The sequence below is a fragment of the Prosopis cineraria genome, unplaced genomic scaffold (assembly GCF_029017545.1).
Source record: "Prosopis cineraria cultivar Desert tree isolate PC_DT_omini unplaced genomic scaffold, ASM2901754v1 PC3, whole genome shotgun sequence".
Taxonomy (NCBI): domain Eukaryota; kingdom Viridiplantae; phylum Streptophyta; class Magnoliopsida; order Fabales; family Fabaceae; genus Prosopis; species Prosopis cineraria.
In genome coordinates, this window is record NW_026555334.1 from 10662754 (window position 1) to 10683618 (window position 20865).

A 20865-nucleotide genomic window follows, 5' to 3' on the forward strand; every position below is an offset into this window, starting at 1 on the left:
TCAATGCACCAAAAATGCATACTAGATTTCATAACACAATTAAACTTACCATAATCATATATTCATTATCACAAATTCTCATTCACTATCATATTATTCAAAAGCCTCATTGCTAATAAATAACTAAAACTTTCATGATTGATCTTTTCTCATTTATACAAAAAAGGCACACTTGCATTTGACATTCTAAAATGATAGATCAAGTTCATTAAACTATAAAAATACATTCATCAAGTTTACAAACACATATAATTAATCGAATGAGCAATTACACAACTTAAGTTCCTATATTTACCTCAAACCTTTAAGAAATCAAAGGTTACCCCTTATATAACTTGCTTCTGAGCTAGAGTTGAGCTTAAAAAGTGTACCACGAGATTAGTCTACAATTAACAGTGATAAGTATTACTATTAATCACCATAAAAACAATTTCCAACTTCTAAACTTACACTTTAATCACCCAACACCTCATAGGTCCGCCATGAACTAGAGCCACAGATATTTTTTAGTAGTGGACTTATAGGATTGTCACTGTCAAGCAAACACTAATTGTTATACATTGATGTGCAATAAGTACAAGTTCAAAGGGAGAGTCCGTCCTAAAATATTAACCTATTAGGTCAGAAAACCTCTCACACTTATAAAGCTCACACTATTTATAAGGCTTCCCGATGTGGGACTCATGATAATGACACAAGCCCAAAGGGAGAATCTATGCAAAAAATAAGCTTATTAGGTGAGAAAGCCCTTTCACACTTATAAACCTCACACTACTTGTGAAGCTTCTCGATGTCTATATTTATTCGGCAACACGAAATATCCATGTCATAGGCATCCCTGGAATATCTGTATTTATTAATTACTACTCATTTACTACTAAATACTAAATATACATAAAATGACTTTAATCATTTGTTACCCAAAAAAAAAAAACTTGAATTATGCTGTTGGGCCAAGTATAAATGCTTTAATATCTTTAAATAAATATGAGGTTTCAAACTCGTGAATGGACAAGGTGTCAATGTCTTGTTCAGGATAAATTCGAGGATACCTATACACAAAGGAAAAAATTGAATCAGTGAACGATGCACTAAAAATAAATTTTCAAAAATAATAATCTAAAGACACAAAAATGTGATTTACATTACCCACAAAAACAAGTGCTTTTTCTCTGGGCTTTTAGCTCCGTTGTCCACACAAGAAAAAGTGCTTTACACAGTAGAAAGAGAGACCCAAGGGAGTGGGTGCCCCCCTCCTGTCCTTGTCTCCCCCCACTTTTGATTAAAAAAGGGTATTTTTTAATTTTAATTACAAAAATAAATATCAATAATTATATGTTATTGTTACTGATACAAAAAGTTTTTTTTTGGCACAAAATGTATTTTGGTCATTTACTTTTTCCCCCTTCCTATCAACTCATTTTTCTTTCCATCCCAAATCAAACATAAATTTATCCATGAAACAAATTTCGCTTTTTTTGGTATTGAGCACTCAATATTCTAGGCCTTTTTTATGTTAAGTTGATGGGACTTAAACGTGGACCAAAACTAATTTGGATCGCGTTGAGAAGGGACCTTTTTAAGTGAAGAATCCATCATTAATATTGCCATATTCCTTAAAGCTCGATAACTTAAGAAGTTAGCACAATTCCCAAACCAATTAAACTATGCCTGCGGTATAAACTAATTTTATTTCCTAACATGCAAGTACTGAAATATGACCACTTCTCTTTTCTTTTCATTCATTCCATTTACATTCTGTAATGCTGATGAAGTTTTGCTCTCGATGATTCCTATAAATGTGGCATCTTTTTCTGAATACCAAACAGAGATTTTTCATGTTTCTAAGTAAGCATAATGCATATTTTTTGACATGATAATGGTTCAAAAAGTTGTTTGTGTCAGTATATTCAGCCTTTAATTATTTCCCCCCTCAGATGGTGGGCTGAACTTGGTTTAGCTAACGAGATGAAGTATGCGAGAAACCAACCACTGAAATGGTATATCTGGTCCCTGGCATGCTTGACAGATCCATCCTTTTCAGAAGAAAGGGTTGTGAAGGGTTGTGCTCACGAAACCAATCTCGTTCATCTACCTAATAGATGACATTTTTGACATCTATGGGACCCTTGAAGAATTAACTATTTTCACAAAAGCTGTTACCAGGTACACGTCAAACGTTGTCGATTATTCCTACAAATATTATTTCAGCTAGAAGTTAAAGAATATGACCGACAATGTTTGAATACTGCAGGTGGGATATTGAAGCTACCGAAAAACTACCAGATTACATGAAGATATGTTTCAGGGCACTCTATGATGTCACCAATGAAATCAGCTACAGGGTGTATCTAAAACACGGATGGAAGGCGGTAAATATATTGATTGAACAATAATTCAATCAGATGTGTTCTTAGAGTTTGGAAGATTGTTCATTGACTATTGTTTTTCACTTTTACTGCACGTAGTGGGTATGGCTGTGCGAGGCATTTCTGACAGAAGCAGAATGGTTTGCGTCAGGGATGATGCCGAGTGCAGAAGAGTACTTGAAGAATGGGATAGTAAGCTCGGGAGTGCATATAGTGCTGGTTCACATTTTCTTTCTGTTGGGTCAACGCATCTCTCACCAAACTGTGCAAAAGATTGACGACAATCCAGCCATTATCTCTTCCACAGCCACAATTCTTCGTCTCTGGGATGACCTGGGAAGCGCCGAGGTAAACATTTTCAGAGAGACTAGTCTGATATCTTCCACGCTTCGTTCAGTTTCGAACCAGAATGATAGACAAATTAAAAATATGTTGTCAGTTCATAGAGGAATGAAAAATTTGCAGGACGAGAATCAGGAGGGAAAGGATGGATCGTACATGGAATATGTGATGAAGGAGATGAAGGAGGAGGAAAGGGCGAAAGAGGTGGTGATAGGTAAGATCTCAGAAGCGTGGAAGGGTCTCAACAGAGAGTTCGTATTGGACGACACGTTTGGTTCGTCGTTTACGAAGGCGTCTCTGAATCTTGCGAGGATGGTGCCATTAATGTACAGCTATGATCACAATCAATGCCTTCCCAAAACAGTGGCGCAAGTCAAGTCGTTGCTTTATGATCAAGTTGCTTTGTGAAACTGATCATTACTATCCGAATAAGGGGTGAATTTGTTACTGTTTCAAACTGTTTTTATTTTATTATTTTAAAAATTAATATTTTATAAAATATATTTTAAAAATAAAAAAAAATAAATTTTTTATTATTTTCTTATTTTTTAAAACAATAATTATAGAACACTTAAAAATTATTTTCATTTTTTTACTTTACAAAATAATTTTTTATTTTTTTATTCTTCAAAACACTTTTTAAAAACATGTTATCAAATAAATTTTTTTATTCTCTTATTTTAAAGAATAAAAAACTATTCTCAGAACAAGTTTTTAAACAGATCCTTTCTTTCCGTTCTTTTTTTCTCCCCTCTACTACTTCTCCACAGAAAAACTAAACCACTTAAATTAAATTTACAGTTTAAAAATTATCAAATCTTAATTTTTAAATTCAATTTAACAGTTTAAATTTGCACCGATCTCTCCTCTGCTCTCCTTTATAGATTAAAAAAAATCCAATTCCATCCAAACATAAATGAGGATACTACAAACGCATGGTGGATAATTAGTTCCAAAGAGTAATGCTTATGGGAATGCTCAAAGATACAAGATATAAAATACTACTCTTGTCCCAAATTATAAAATAATTTTAGGAAAATTTTACACTCAAAATATAAAATACTTTAATAAAAATAAAATTTTATTAATAATACGTTTTTAATATTACTATTTTTATATATTATCTTTCTTTAATATTTTTTTCATAAATAAAATATTAAATGAAGAGTACTTGTAAAAATATATACTTTCATTATGAAAAATAAAGTTGCAAAATGTATTTAAATAAGTTTTATTGATATGTATGATTTTACTTAAAAACATCTTATAATTTGAAACAAAAGAGTACTGTTTTCGATACTATTTATAAGACAGAAAAATATATATATATATATATATAAAATTTACTTTATTAATTTTGATGATAAGTTTCTTTTTTTTACTTTTTATTAAATTTTAGTGTGAAAAAATGTTATTAAAGTGTATATGTTTAATAAAAATAAAGTTAAAAACTTATTAAATATTTAAAAAGGGCTAATAAGTTTAAAACTTTTTTTGTTCTAGTAAAACATATTATAAATAACTTGTAATAAAATTGAATGGGGTATTATATAAAAGTAAAATAATATCTACTAATACTTAAAGTCTTTGTTGAAAATGAATTTAGTTATTGTATGATTTATAATTAAAACAAACTAACAAACACACATTATAAAATAACACAAAGATACCCATAAGAAACACAGAACAATCTGTGTCCGTGGTCCGCTAAAGCAGACACGTAACCGTCAATGATCACATGGCATTGATAGTTGCAACATTGGAGGTGAGGGCACCCAATCCAAAGGACACATCCCTCTTGGACCGGATACTGCAATCCACTCTCAAGTTTGTATAAATTCAACGACTTGTATAAATTCAACGCACTATGTAACAAACTAACACATGACCATGCACAACCTTGCCAACTGTTTGTAGCATTTCATTGAAAAGAACTTTGCAATTATTTTCCACCAAGATTTTAAAAACTGAACCATATGGACTGGTTCAACCAGTGTCACTGAAAACTAGCCTAACGTCTCGTTTGGGTGCAATCTAAAAATCGGAGGTTTAGTGAATTGATCAAGAACCAAGGAACCAGGCAACCAGCCAACAGCCAATATTGTGTATCAAAAGAACCAATCGATTACCATGATGGACCAGCTCAAGCATCAAACTTTCAATAATAAAGGGAGGCACGCTAGATTTGTCACATCAAAATGCTAGGACCTTTGCCATTCGTGGCGAGTCGCAAGATATACAACCAGCAAAATCATGAATAAGTTTATTTTATAGGGTTTTTTATGAGTTTATTTTATTCTCAAGTATAAATGATGTCATGATATTTTTAAATAATTAAATATTTTATCCCTTTTGTCTTGAAAAGAGGAGATATATTAATGTTATATTTTACCGAACACAATAATATTAATTATAATATTATCAGAGATAAAATTAAAAAGGTAAAAATATAATTTTAGTTATCTAATTTTATTTAAAGTTTCAATATGGTTTTTTTAATTTTGTAAAGTATCTTTTTAGTTCTTTAATCTTAATATCATTATTTTTAAATTATTATTTTTTATTAATTATTATTATTTTAAAAAAATTAAACTTAATATGTCAACATCTGAAAATATTTTATCAATATTTAAAAGTTTAATTTTAAAATTTATTGGAATTAAACTACTAGTATTATAGTTAAAAAACAAAAAAGACATTCTATAAAATTAAAGGACTAAAATAAAACATTGTGTAAAGTTAAGGATTAAATGTATACTCTTATTGTGATTTTATGTACTTTTAATTAAATAACAATATTTTTGTTAACTTGCAAGATTCAATTAAAAGAACTTTATGTTATGGAGAAGTAGAGTCAGTAATTCAAGTCAAGTCCAACAAGTTAACCTTAACTCATTCGAAAAAAGTTAATATCAAGTTTGACTATGTGAACTTTTTTAAAAGAATATGATATTTTAAACCCAACCTGTTTAAGCCTAATTATTGAAATTTCTAACTATATATATATATATATAAAATTGGTAATTTTAGTCAAGCTCAATAGGTTAGCTAGAACTTGGCCAAAAAAAATTAAGACTAAACTTGATTATATAAGTTTTTTTAATAGACTATGATACTTTACGTCTAATTTAAATAAACCCAACATGAATTAAGTTAAATTCAAATAAGTTTTGATGTGTTTGAATTATTGCCTCTGTGAAAAAGAAGTGTGGAGCAACGCCACTCTTTTGAAGTACGAACCATCAACATTGATTTCCACCGAAAAAAAAAAAAATGGTGGGCTGCTTCTACAAATACGGCATGCATTTTGCGTCGGATTCTAATATTCTATATCCAATATGTGAGTATATGCAACACGGTCCATATAACCATCTTTATTTAAAATATCTCCTTCTTTTCTTTGGGTCCAGACCATATTAATATATAATATCTTTAATAATAATTTGACTATCCCCCACCCAAAAACAAAAGAAAAAGGTTGGTTACAACTTTAATGTTTTCAACGTGGATCCCTACAGGAGATGTGTATTGTTCATGTGAGCAGTATAAGGCTGCATCACTGAAGGTGAGCCGACAATGATGGATCATTGGAATCCACATGAATTATTGTGGCCCAATTAAATTTGTTCAAATAATGTCACGTATTTGATTTTGACGTTTCGATAAAAATTAGCAAAAAGAAAAAAAAAGAAAAAGCACTTATAAAAATATTTCTAAATCATTCTACAATGCAACTGTTCCGTGATAGCAAGATTAGAACTTAAACTTTTGTAGAGTGTGAGCTGCATCCTCATTCAATAATTTAAAAAAAATAAGGTTAAAGGATATGTTATCCCATTAAACTGCATGTCCAACCAGCCATAAGATTTTTTAGTGCGGTGTTCTCCTTCAATAATTAAAAACAGTATAATATTATCCATATTATTAATAAAAGTTAATTTTTACTATTAAGTTGACCATAAAAAGACATAAAAGGGCCTAAAAAAATTATAAATTATTTAGTATTTCTTCTATTTCAAATTGTAAGACAATTTGAGATAAAACTATGTATACTAATAAAACACAACAATGATACTTCATCAGCTTAATTTTTCAAAATAAGACTATAAACTTTTAAAAATGACCCTATATAGTTAATCATTATGTTATAATATCATTTTAATTCTCTCTCCATTTGAAGATTAATGTTAAAAAAATATTATTAATGAAACTTTCATTTTTTCAAATTGTCTCATATTTTGAAATAAAAAAATTTCTCTAACATTGTCTTATAATTTGGGATAGAAGAAATACCTTGTTGAAAAATTAATAAGTTCTTTAAATTATAAATAAATACTAACAAGCAAATTTTATCTTTTTCATGTAAAGTAGTACTAAAATTCCATTTTGATCAAACCATTTGACTAGCTACTGGGTGATTATCGAATTAACTATTATTGCCTTTCTTTAAATTACAAATAAATATCAACCAATTTAATATTTCTTGTGAAAAATACTAAAATTTTATTTTGACCAAACAATTTGATTAGCCGCTAGGTGATTACTGGATAATCATTATTCATGGGTAGTGTAGAAAACACATTTGCCATTTTTAAATTAGCTTTTCTAGGTACTAAACTGTGTCCAAAACACAACCTGGGCAAGAATATATAACATAATATCTACTATACACAATACAATGTTAATATATTCTCAACTGAAAGTCCATACGTGTCCAGTTTATTAGTAGGTTAGGCTTAACGAAATGTAAAAATTAGGCAAATAATGAACAACACAATATCCACAATGCACAATACAATGTTCATATATTCTCAACTGAAAGTTCATGCGTGTTCAGTTTATCAGTAGGCTAGCCTTAACAAAATGTACAAGTTAAGGAGACAATGTTTGACACAATATCCATTATGCATAACATAATGTTCATATATTCTCAACTGAAAGTCCATGTGTGTTCAGTTTATCAATAGGTTAGGCTTAACAAAATGTATAAGTTATGCAAATAATGTAAAGCATAATATCCACTATGCACAAATACAATGTTTATATATTATCAACTGAAAGTCCACATATGTCTAGTTTACTAGTAGCCTAGGCTTAAGAAAATGTACAAGTTACGTACAATGTACAACATAATATCTACAATGCATAATACAATGTTCATATATTCTCAACCAAAAGTCCATGCTTGTCTAGTTTACTAGTAGATTATGCTTAAAAAAATGTACAAGTTAGGATGACAATGTACAACACAATATCCACTATGCACAACACAATGTTCATATATTCTCAACTGAAAGTCCATGCATGTCCAGTTTATCAGTTAGCTAGGTTTAACAAAATATACAAGTTAGGCAGATAATGTACAACACAATATCCACTTTGCACAACAATGTTCATATATTCTTAACTGAAAATCCATGCATGTCTAGTTCATTAGTAGGATAGACTTAACAAAATGTACAAGTTACATAGACAATGTACAATACAATATCCACTATGCACAACACAATGTTCATATATTCTCAACTTAAAGTCCATGCGTGTCCACTTGATTAGTAGATTAGGCTTAACAAAATATATAAGTTAAGCAAATGTACAACACAGTATCCACTATACACAACATAATATTTATATATTCTCAATTAAAAGTCCATCCATATCCATTTTATCAATTGACTAGGCTTAAAATGTTTCTCAAGTTTATGAACAATAAAAAGTTTGTATATAATATGACAAAATCCATTTATTAACAACACAATATCCATATATTTCACATGGTTTGTGTGATTAAGCTGAATACTTAAAAAAGTTTCTCAATTTTATGAACAACAGAATATCCATATATAACATGAAGGTATTCATTTGTTAACAACAATAATATCCATCTATTTCACATAGTTCGTGTTGTTAAGTTGAATATTTGTAAAAGTTTCTCAAGTTTATGAACAATAGAAAGTAAGTAAGTGATAGAGTTTTTTATATTGAACAGAACTTTAGATCTAAATGATATATTTAAATTATTCAATGCTTATAGGGAAGATAAAATCTTTGCCAATTTAATGATAGTTTACATTGATAAGGAAATTTTAAATTTTTTTATCATAAATGTGATAATTAATTATTTTTATGCCATGAAAAATTAATGAGCAAAACTTAAAAAAGTGAAGATATAGGTTGAAATATTTATGTTATGTTAGTGATATATATAGATTTAATTTTATTTTAATTATCATATATATTTTGTTATTTTGGCCCCCTCTAACAAAATTTTTTGCCTTCACCCCTGCCATGAGGATTCATCCCATTAGTAGACAAAGTAAGGCATAAGTTATACTCTCTTCCTTAAATTCAATGTATTCATAATCAATCTTTTTCCATTGTGGAGAATCAACAGAATGACGAAGCATGCTGTCTTCAATCATTTCATCTGCATTCTATGTTAAGCTTTTTTGCAACTTCTACACTATTATACATGAGCCTAAATATAGGCACGATTGAAAAATATCATAGTGTCTTTGCTGGACTCAATCTATTATGCTTGTAGCGTGAGGCATTACACTTCAGAACACTTAGTTCACGATGCATATTCATCATGAAATAAAAGGTAATCATTAGGGCATGAGTGTATCTTTTCATAACTCATACCAATTGATCGCAGCACTTGTTTTGTGTTATATGTTCAGCAAGGAAGCTTGTTTTCCTTATGAAGTAATTCTATTTTCAAATACCTAAGTAACTTGGTGAAGCTTGCATTACTCTATCCATGTTTTGCCTTCATGTTGTACAATTTTAACACTGCTGACAACTTTGATGCATTACAACCAGCGTACAACAGTGTCTTCGCATCACTTTTCAACTTTTCAAACATTTTCAGACAATCCTTGAGGTCCTCTTTAATCACTTTGGCCATCTATTTGAGATAATCTTCCTCAAGTATATATATACATCAAAATCATCAGGAGATGATGCACAACACTATACTTCTAGCTACAACTAATATCATCCCTTGTCTTGCCATGCACTGTCTAACACTTATAACTTTGATCCATCCCATTAATCACTAAATGTTTTTCATAAGTATCTGGACTAACCTGCTTCACAAGGCCCTACTTTAAACACGGGAAAACAATTCTAGCAAGGTCCTTTGCATGCTTAACTACAAACTTAATAAAGTTTGCCACCTCATCTCAACATTTCATAGATAAACGATTAGTAGACATCCGTTTTTTATCCATAATTCCTATAAAGATTAAGAGAAAAATATGATTAGTGACTTTGATTACTCCTAAATAGTAGGAGAATTAGATATAGAGGATCAATAAGTCAATAAGTCACTAAACATATGTTTATACATTTCCTCTTTAATTTTGTTTAAAACTAATAACTATGTTTTAATGCTAGCCATTGAAATAATTTTAACAGCATAACGGCTTAAAAAAGATATTTTCTTAGGCTTTATGCCCTCTCTTTATTAAAAAATTTCATCATACAAGTTCTCACAATTACACTCAATCAAGTTACCCAACAACAATTAATATAAAAATTTCATCCTAAAAAATTCATCATCATAATGGCTCAAAAAAGAGAGTTCCCCGGGTTTTGAACTCTCTCTTTATTAAAAAATTTTATCATGCAAGTTCTTATATAATAATTATACCCAATCAAATTATACAGCAACAATTGATACAAAAATTTCATCCTAAAAATTTAATATAACTTAATCATACCTAATCAAGTTATCCAATAACAAAATTATCACCATCACCACAAATAAGGAAATCAAATTTTCAACAAAATTATATAATGTCCAATAGTAAAATATTTTCCATATAATCCTAAATTTAATTTCATAATTAACAAAGAACCTAAAACCAAAAGCTACACATCCAATCATAAAAATAGCTCTAATGAACAAAAACTTCATATTCCAATCACTAATTCCAATCAATTGACAACAATACCACAGGGAAGAAAGATAGGCTAACTTACTGGAGAGAGATAGAACACGAGGATGAAGAAGAAAAAGAGAGGAGGAGGAGAGAAGACCACGTTTTGCACTGTTGAAAAACAAGTAGTGGAATTTCATATCAGATTTACCATAAACACTAAACCCATAAATGAATTAGGAAGATGAAAGAAAAATTTACATATGCAACGGATGGTGAACGAAATATGAAATGAAGTATTGCATGAACGAACCATGCACGAACCCTAGAAATTGGAACCCACAAGCAAAACCAAAGATGAATCAAGTATCAATTGTGTTTTTAGGTAGCTCTTGTGATAGAAAATGATTTTCGGGCAATTTGAGAGTGTTTTTGAAACCATTCAAGTTGCAAAAATGTGAAAATGAAAAGTTCTAGAGTGAAAATTTAAAAGGCAATACTTGATAGTTATTTAGTAATAACGGTCAAGTATTACTTACTTGAAGCTTATTACCAAAAAACTATCAAATATTAGCCAGACATACTTGATGATTTTTTCAAAACAAGCATCTTCAAGTAATTAATTTTTATCAATTTTTTTAAATTATATATTTGATGCTTGTTTATATATAATCGTCAAGTATTTGAAAAATATACTTGATGGTGATATGCAAACAAGCATCAAATATATTTATAAAAAACATAATCTAAGATAAAAGATATATTTGACAGTTATTATAATATAATCGTCAAGTACATATGTAAATACTTGATAGTTGTTTCAAAACAAACGTTAAGCATTTAGCGCTTTTTTATTTATTATTTTTATCTTATAATTGTCAAATATATGATATCATATTTAGTTTATTCTGTGGTAGTGAATGGCAATTTCATGGAATTGTCCCAATTCCATCATGATATGAATGGAATTGAATTAGGGGTATTTTGATGAAATTGAAAATCATAAAAAATTTAAATTTGTGCATATCAAATCAATGAAAGTATGATTCTAATTTTAATTTTATTTTTTCTTAGTGAAATTTCAATGTACCAAAGTTACCTGATTATTCCATTGACAATGCTTTTTACGACGGAACCATGACCACGGAGTTGTTGAACCAGAATATATTTGATCAACATATTTTCCACAATGAGAAAAACATGCAACATAAAATCTGGTTTAGAATGTTTAGGAAAAAAATGAATTTTTTTTATTTAATGATTCTTGGTAGGATAAGATGAAAGCGTAGATGATCAAAATATACCTAAAAAAATGATACTAGAAAAAAGGACATTTTAATTAAAAAGGATGTAATTCTAACAGAAATTTAAATGAAAAAATAATCATTAATCCGGTTAGTTTTATTAAATTTTACTCTTAATCTATATAGTTTTTTTTAGTATTTTCAATCCCTGAAAACACTAAAAACATTAAAATTATAAAGAATTGAATCATAAATATCACTCAATTTTGTTAAAATTATAAAAATTAAAAACATTAAAAAAATGTAGAGATTATAAGCAAAATCTAATAAAAATATAGAAATTAATAATTATATTTTTTAAAATTTAAATAATATTTTTAAAGGAGTACAGTGGGAGGTATAGGCGGTGTTACATAGACTTGACAGGGCAAAATACACCCCCTCAACTTAGAAAAATTATAAGAGTTCATATGTTTCAATATTTTACACCCCTTAGTTCAACTTTAAAAATGTTTGAGTTTTAAAAAAATTATTTTTTTGAAGTTAAAAATGATATTATCAATTGTCACAGCAATAGTTAAAAAAAAAAGAAACTTTTTTATATGAAATTTTTGAAAAATCGAATGCAAAACATATAGGAGATTCATTAATAAATAATTATCTGGTAACTTATATTAAAAAATATTTTTATAATATTGATAATGAAATAATTGTTTAACGATTTCATAACTTGAAACTATACATGGTATAATATTTTTTAAATTATTAAATTATTTTAAAATTATTAATTTTAAAAATGTTATTCTTAAATACTCTCAAGTTTAAAATTCTGTATATTTACAACTTGATTAAGAACATTGATAATTAAACAACAGTTATTTACAACTTGTTAGAAAATAATAACTTGCAATAGCAAGTTATAAATAACTGTTATCCAATTATTAATACTCTTAATTAAGTTGTGAATGTTCAAGATTTAAAACGTGAGAGTATTTTATGAATTTTATGAAATATTTTGATAATAAATTCTTTTTCTGAAATTTAAATGTAATTTTTCCTTTTCTGGGACAAAAATTGGTTGTTAAGAGACGGATAAAAAACAGTTGAGTTTTTGTCGCCTTGCCATTGCATTATTTTGCACGTTTCAAGGGCAAATAAAACACTCACTCTAGGGTGACTGCTATATGGAGGATGGGACAGGACATAACCATGAAGGCTTTTGACATTAACATCCAAGTATTTCAGTGTACTCCAATTTAACGAGGGTCAATACTGTTTACTTTTAAATCTAAAATCATGTATATCTCCCACCAGTGCCAATACCAGGACCTGAGTTTATTAGACCTTTTGATTAGAAATTTTTTTATGTGAGACTTATATATAACTTTTTCAAAAAATATGACTGACAAATTATTCGTAAGTCCCAAAATTTTCAAAACAATTTTTGTTAATCCCATGTCTAAGAAAATGTGTTCGATGCATAAATGTTTGGTGCCATTTCGAGGAGTTCATTAAATAATAAATACATTGAACTCCTCCATTGAACAAAACATCAACTAATGCATTACTGAAATTATTTAGGATAGTTTTGTACTCGACAAGAAAATATTTTGCATTATATAATTAAAAAATAGTGGGGGTTTAATGGTTATAAATTTTTTTAATGAACCAAAAACTCATGAGTTCAAATCTCCTCTTAATCATTTAACAAAATTTTTTTTTAAAAATAACAATTAAGGGATCTCTGTATGAGATTTATATCAGTTAATGACATTAACTAATTGATGTCAAAATTGGAATAGATATTTATTAATTCGGGTTAGTCTTTTATTAACTAATATTTATTTAAATTTTAACACTAACTTATTCTAAATTAGCAAAAATTTATTGGAGTTTGTTTATCAATAAAAATTTATTTGAATTTTAATAATAATTTATCCTTAATTAATATAAATTGTATAAAGAAGTTGTTAGTTGCTATTTTTTTCCAAATTTTTATGGCCGTCGGTAGAGCTCCAGCAAGCGGCAACTTATGTCGCCGAGCACCACTAACGATGGGCTCCAGCAGCTGACAATAAACCGGGCACCAATGTGGATGGATAAGGCTTAAATTAATATATGGTATTTTGATAATTAACCAACAAAACTTATTTTTAATATATAGTCTGGTCCTTAATCTTACAGCAAAATTTTAGATTTTTCGACCTTCGAATAAAATAAATAGCTACAGTGTTGAATGATGTTTTCATTAAATTATACTATTAACGGATTCTACTTACAATTTACTTCTAATTACTCTTGCTCTGTCCTTTAGCCATTTGAATTATTATATTACCTACAATATTAGCAAACTTGTTACCCATAGCCAATAAGAACATCAGGAAATAAAATATAGGGTTAAAGCATTGCACTTTTGGTTCTCTTATTTTATATAATATTTCTGTTTGATCTTTTAATTTTATTAAAAAACTTTTCAATCATCTAATCTGTAATATTGTTAATTTTAAATAATTATTTTTTATATCAATTATGTTAATGGGTACTCATACTTTTATAAAAGGAACCAACCATTTTCAATATATTAAGTTCTATCCTTAAGTTAACAGTCAAAATGGGTTTATTTTAACTGGTTGAGAAATGTTGATTTCTTGTATAAAATTAATGGATGTCAATGCACTATTATTGACTTAAGAATATTAGATGTTTCTAAATTTTTTTTTGGATATTTTTGAACCTTAATTTATATATTTTATTTTTATCTGTAAATATTAAAATTTCCTATCCCCGTGTGCAGGGCACGAGGAAATAAATCTAATTTCATACTATTCCTAAATCATAAATAACATAATTTAGCTCAAACTTCATGGTGTGCAAGGGGGAATAACATTTAAGGACCCAGACAGAGCGAATTTATTCAATATCAAGAGCAAGAGAAAGATTTGGAAATACAATTAGGAAAAATGACAAAGAGATTCCAAAATAATTAATTAATTTAAGTTAGGTTTAAAGTGTCAAGCTCAATAAATTTATAACTCAATCTTTTTATTTTACAGCTACATTGTGATGAATTTGCAATTTATTTTCTAAATTTTAAGATGGTTGAAGAATAAACAAATTATTTTTTTATTAAAATTTAGAATATAAGTTGCAAAGTCATTACAATGGAGTTGCAAAATTGAGAGATTAGTTATAAAATTTTAAAATTTAATATTTGAGATCTAAGTTAAATCTTAAATTAACTGATGTTTTTAGAATATCTATATCATTCTCCCATACAATTATAGATATTCAATATTCAGTCACGTGTCGTGGCCTGGTGGGTGGAAGACTCCTATAAGTATCGCTGAAAAATTTTCCTCCCTCAGGCATCGCAGAAAAGAAGATATTCATCCCTCTCTGAGAAGTTAAATATTTTTCATTTCATGGCACTGATCAATATGAAATCATCCATCGTTCTCTCCAGCAATCCCCATTTTCCTTCCACAAAAGCTGAGCTTTCTGCTCACAGATCCTCCTCTTTCAGACTCCATTCTCTGCCTACTGCTAACAAATGGATCATTTCTGACAAAAGCCCTTCCACCCCTTTCACAAACTCTGTAAGTCATTTCCTTATATCCTTACCGTGTTATATGCACTGTTTCTTTATAGCCTTGAGTTTTTAACTTTCATTCTTCCATGGCAGGATCACCTCTGCCATAACCTGGAAGGAGAGCTGAAATTGTGCCAGAACGCTCTTAAGAATGTGGGTGAAAATTCATTGAAAGGTCTTCAAATGGTTGATGCTATGCATCGCCTGAACATCGCTTACCACTTCCAAGAAGAAATTAACGAATTCCTAGCAGCCCAACACACGATCTCCGGAACTTATGGAAGTGGCTATGGTCATGATCATCTTCATGAGGTTGCTCTTCGCTTCCGCCTGCTGAGGCAGCAAGGTCACTATGTACCTGCAGGTGGGAACCGAAAACACAACACACATGATATATATTGAAAGACTGATAACACGGTTTTCCTTCTGGTTGCAGAGGTGTTTGAGAAGTTTACAGGAAAGGAGGGAAAGTTTAACCAGAAGGTAGGTGAAGATATCAAGGGAATGATAGATTTATATGAAGCTTCACAGTTAAGAATGGAAGGAGAAGCCATACTTGATGAAGCCGAACAATTTGGCGGGAAGATTCTCAAAGAAAGAAGTGCTTATCTCAGCGCTGATAAAGCTGAGTTTGTGAGGAGAACTTTGGAGCAACCTTTTCACAGAAGTCTGCCGATTTTCACTTCCAGAAACTTCTTTCAAGGCAGCCATGGAATGAATGGATGGGTCAATGCCTTACAAGGTGTGGCCAAAATGAACTTCAATTTGCTCCAATCCGCTTACCAAACGGAGATTATTCATATTTCCAAGTACGCTTTAATATGAAATACTTCAAAAATCCATTTTATAAATTTTCGTGTCAACATATTCATCAATTATATTTAAACTTTTTTTCTTCCAGATGGTGGACTGAACTCGGTTTAGCTAACGAGTTGAAGTATGCAAGAAACCAACCACTGAAATGGTACATTTGGTCATTGGCATGCTTAACAGATCCATCCTTTTCAGAAGAAAGAGTCGAGCTCACCAAACCAATCTCCTTCATCTACCTAATGGATGACATATTTGATATCTATGGAACCCTTGAAGAATTAACTCTTTTCACAAAAGCTGTTACCAGGTACAAGTCAAACGTTGTCGATCATTCCTACAAATAATATTTCAGCTAGAAGTTAAAGAATATGAAAAATCGACAATGTTTGAATAATGCATGCAGATGGGATATTGAAGCTACCGAAAAACTACCAGATTACATGAAAATGTGTTTCAAGGCAGTCTATGATGTCACCAATGAAATCAGCTACAAGGTATATCAAAAACATGGATGGAACCCCAGTGCGTCCCTTCGAAAGGCGGTAAATACATTGATTGAGCAGTATCGCAATCAGATATGTTCTTATAGTTTGAAAGATTTTTCATTGACTTATATATATATTTTTTTTTGCTCGAACTGTACAGTGGGGAAGGTTGTGCGAGGCATTTCTGATAGAAGCAAAATGGTTTGCGTCAGGGAAGATGCCTAGTGCGGAAGAGTACTTGAAGAATGGGATAGTAAGCTCGGGAGTGCATGTAGTGCTGGTTCACATTTTCTTTCTGTTGGGTCAACGAATCTCTCAAGAAACTGTGCAAAAGATTGACAATAATCCAACCATTATCTCTTCCACTGCCACAATTCTTCGCCTCTGGGATGACCTGGGAAGTGCTGAGGTAAACATTTTCACAGAGACTAGTCTGATATCTTCCACGCTTCGTTAAGTTTCGAACCAGAATGATAGACATAGTAAAGATATGTTGTCAGTTCATAAGGAATGAATAATTTGCAGGACGAGAATCAGGAGGGAAAGGATGGATCGTACATGGAATGTGTGATGAAGGAGATGATGGAGGAGGAAAGGGCGACAGAGGTGGTGATGGGTAAGATCTCAGAAGCGTGGAAGAGTCTCCACAGAGAGTTCGTATTGGACGACACGTTTGGCTCGTCGTTTAGGAAGGCGTCTCTGAATCTGGCGAGGATGGTGCCATTAATGTATAGTTACGATCACAATCAATGCCTTCCCAAGCTAGAGTCGCAAGTCAAGTCGTTGCTTTATGATCAAGTTCTTCTGTGATTATCCCCACACGCCGACGAAATTACTTGGGCCTTGGATTCTCATTTCTCTCGTGCGTTAGATAGCTCGCTTCCTTTTGTACGGAAGAAAAATCTTCATGTGCATGTAACTATAAAATTCAGGGTAAGACTTATGTATTTAATTTTATATACTTGATATATTTATATTAAATTAAATATATTAAATTAAATCATGACATGTGGATTATAATATAAAAAATTTATTATAAAAAAATAATTTTGTACAAAATCCACGTATCTTGATTTAATTGGATACAAACACCTTAAATATATAAGCTTAAATATATAAGTTTTTTCTTAAGATTTACTGTGTTCATGTGCCAACATATCCATATATAGCGATTTAAATATATAAGTTTGCATAAATTTTAATGTGGAAAAATATTATGAAATTGTTGAAGATCAAAATAAATTACGATTTTAAAAAATAGCGAACATTTTTATGTAAGAAAAATGTTTAGCTAGCTAAAAAAATAACCATGTTTCTCATATATATATATATATATATATAACCATGTTTCTCATATATATATATATATTGACATTGTAAATGAATTATATTATTGAGAGAGAAGGAAGAGGGCTCCGGAATTGTCTCACACACACACACAATAGAAATATACTCTCACATTATAAATAAAAAAATGGGAAACAATATTATTAGAAAAAAATATTTAACAGTAAAAGAAAGGAGAATGACATGTAAGTACTTCAAGAAGATTAACGTTAAATCAAGGTTTTTTTTAAATTAATATTAAAACATGAAAAAATAAATATTAAATTTAAAAATATTAATTATGAAAAGATCTTAACTTGATATTAATATTCTTATAAGATCTTTATTCATCAATTTCCACTTGAAAAACATGATTGATGTATAACATTGACTGTAATCCATATGTAGGACAAAATGTCACGAGAATATTATTCTCTTTCTTTTTAAAAAGAAAAAACTATCTCAGTGTGCATCCACTTATATAATCAAGAGTCTTTCCAAGTTCTTATGGTGTGAGACTTAAATGCTTCTCACCAATCCATAATGATTTGTTACGGGTGGCTCGCTAACTAGACAAACTTAGGTTTGACTTTAACATTACTTTATTAGAGTTATTACTCTCTTTTCAAAAATTTAGCTTAATACTCCCTCTGTCTTAAATTATAAGATACTTTTAAATAAAATCTTACATATCAATAAAACTCATTAAATACACTTTACAACCTTACTTTCAAAAATATAAACTTTCAAAAATGCCCTTCATTTAATACTCTATTGATAAAAAATATATTGAAGAGAGAGAATATATGGGAAGGGCAATAATGAAAAAGTATTATTAATGAAACTTTATTTTTATCAAAGTGTTTTATATTTTAGGATGCTTAATCTTTCTTAAAAATATCTTATAATTTAAAATGAAAGGAGTATAATATACAATGTGTCCACATATGTGGTGAGGACCCTCCTCCAAATTCTTTCCATGCGAGACATAACAATAAGGGAGCCTGATTGTGGTACACGTCCTTCATTAAAGTCACGTGTATTGTCGTACTAATTCTATTTAATTTTTTTCACCTGAATTACCTATTTAATTTAAATTCATATGGTTGGTAAAAATATATATTTGATGATAACGCTTCACCAAAAATAAAACTCAATTACTGTACGATCTGTTACTTCATTGTCTGTAATTAATATCAATAATCTGAACCATTGAAAATGAATTATTGTCTCTATTCAATGAATTTCTTAGTGTTGTGATCAATCTCGTAATGATACATAGTAGTGACTTTTATGTAATTAAATAGGGTCAAAACACACAAAACTCCCACCAACTTTAGGTTGATATACAACCTCCCTCACATTTAAAATTTTAAAAATCACACCCTCAACTTTAAAAATTTTGACTATCAACTCCAAGCGGTTAAAGTAGCTATTAAATTTAATGAAATTCATACCGACTATTTAAAATTGTTTGATAGATGGCATGTAATTTATTGTATTTAGTTAATTTATTCTCTCAATTTGCGTAAGGGCAATTTTGTGTTTCTATTCAAAGAAAAGTATTTCTTACTTGTTATTACTCCATTTTTATTTATAAGAGAAATGATTATTTTTTATTTTTTTATATAAGTAAAATCACATAGTTTGCTAAGTATTTATTATATATTTTTAAATTATTTTTTATAATTTATATTAATAAAAAATAATATTAATACAGAACATTTTAACCTATTTTTTATTTTAAAATATAATTATTATAATTAAATAATTTTTTTTCACTGTGTGATAAAGTTTTATGTATATATATATATATAAACGGAGGGAGTATGTGTCATTTGACTTCTAATCATCTTTTCCATTTGAAAAATCATCCACATGCGTCCATCACTTTCTTTCATCAAATCTACAATTATTTCCTTAAACTTGTGATTGCCTTCCATAGGAAAACACTAATTAATTTCTTGTGGCCGACAAATCCCTAGAAGCATTAAAAAGAGCTCATGTCAAAAATCAATCTTGATTGTCCTGACAACTCGTAGAAATTGAAGGCCAACTACAGAGAAACAAATGGCTACATTTTCTCCACAGCATTGCCCCAATGAAATGTCGTGCAAGCTTTGTTCTTTTCTTAGCCGCTTCTTTCACTATTTACTGGGGGAAAAAAACCAACCTTACAGATACTTTCAAATATTTGCGTAAAATGTTCACATAATACCATTGCAAGAATTTAAGAAAAAAGATGACAGAAATAGGACGCATATGAATTGTCAATTGAAGATCATGATTAGAAGATTAAGAACCCATCACTGACATGAAAGACTTGCAGAGACGAAGAGAGCAACAGGAAAACACAATGCAAGGCGATAGGAATTAGGGATTGCTATTAGTCAAATTACAAAATTGCCCAGTAGTAAATTAAGTCAGGATAAATTAATAAAATACAATAAATTACATGTCACCTGCCGATAATTTTGAATAGTCGACGTGGCATCAATTTTATTAAATTTAATGGTCACTTTAACAATAAGGGGTCAATTATCGAAATTTGAAAGTTAAAGGTTAAAACATTTAAATATGACGGAAGTTATATACATTTGACTTAAAGTTGATGAAGAGTTTTATATATTTTAGCTATTAAATAGATATGAAAACCCCATTTTTTTTAAACAGTGATATGAAAACCCCATTTAACATTAATCTCTATTAAAATATATAAAACATTTTAAATCGATCAATATCCTTCAATAAATTAGTTAATTGTATTCAGATTAATATTATATTTTATATTTACTCACATTTAATAAGGTA

General features: G+C 29.4%; 1 protein-coding gene and 1 pseudogene across 2 annotated transcripts; both read left to right on the top strand.

Annotated features, from left to right (window-relative positions):
• Nucleotides 1-1717: 1717 nt before the first annotated feature.
• On the top strand, nucleotides 1718-3119 carry LOC129305384 ((3S,6E)-nerolidol synthase 1-like; annotated as a pseudogene).
• Nucleotides 3120-15226: 12107 nt separating this feature from the next.
• Nucleotides 15227-17654, top strand: LOC129304375 ((3S,6E)-nerolidol synthase 1-like). 2 transcript variants are annotated; one of them, XM_054944000.1, is made up of 7 exons: nucleotides 15227-15437; nucleotides 15524-15794; nucleotides 15867-16239; nucleotides 16332-16550; nucleotides 16647-16785; nucleotides 16889-17137; nucleotides 17254-17654. In XM_054944000.1, exons 1-7 carry the CDS (start codon nucleotides 15264-15266, stop codon nucleotides 17536-17538), a joined length of 1710 nt encoding a protein of 569 aa, XP_054799975.1. In that variant the 5' UTR covers nucleotides 15227-15263; the 3' UTR covers nucleotides 17539-17654. The 2 variants fall into 2 exon arrangements, with proteins under 2 accessions (XP_054799975.1, XP_054799976.1); XM_054944001.1 differs by having other exon boundaries at nucleotides 16647-16737.
• The last annotated feature ends 3211 nt before the right edge of the window (nucleotides 17655-20865 follow it).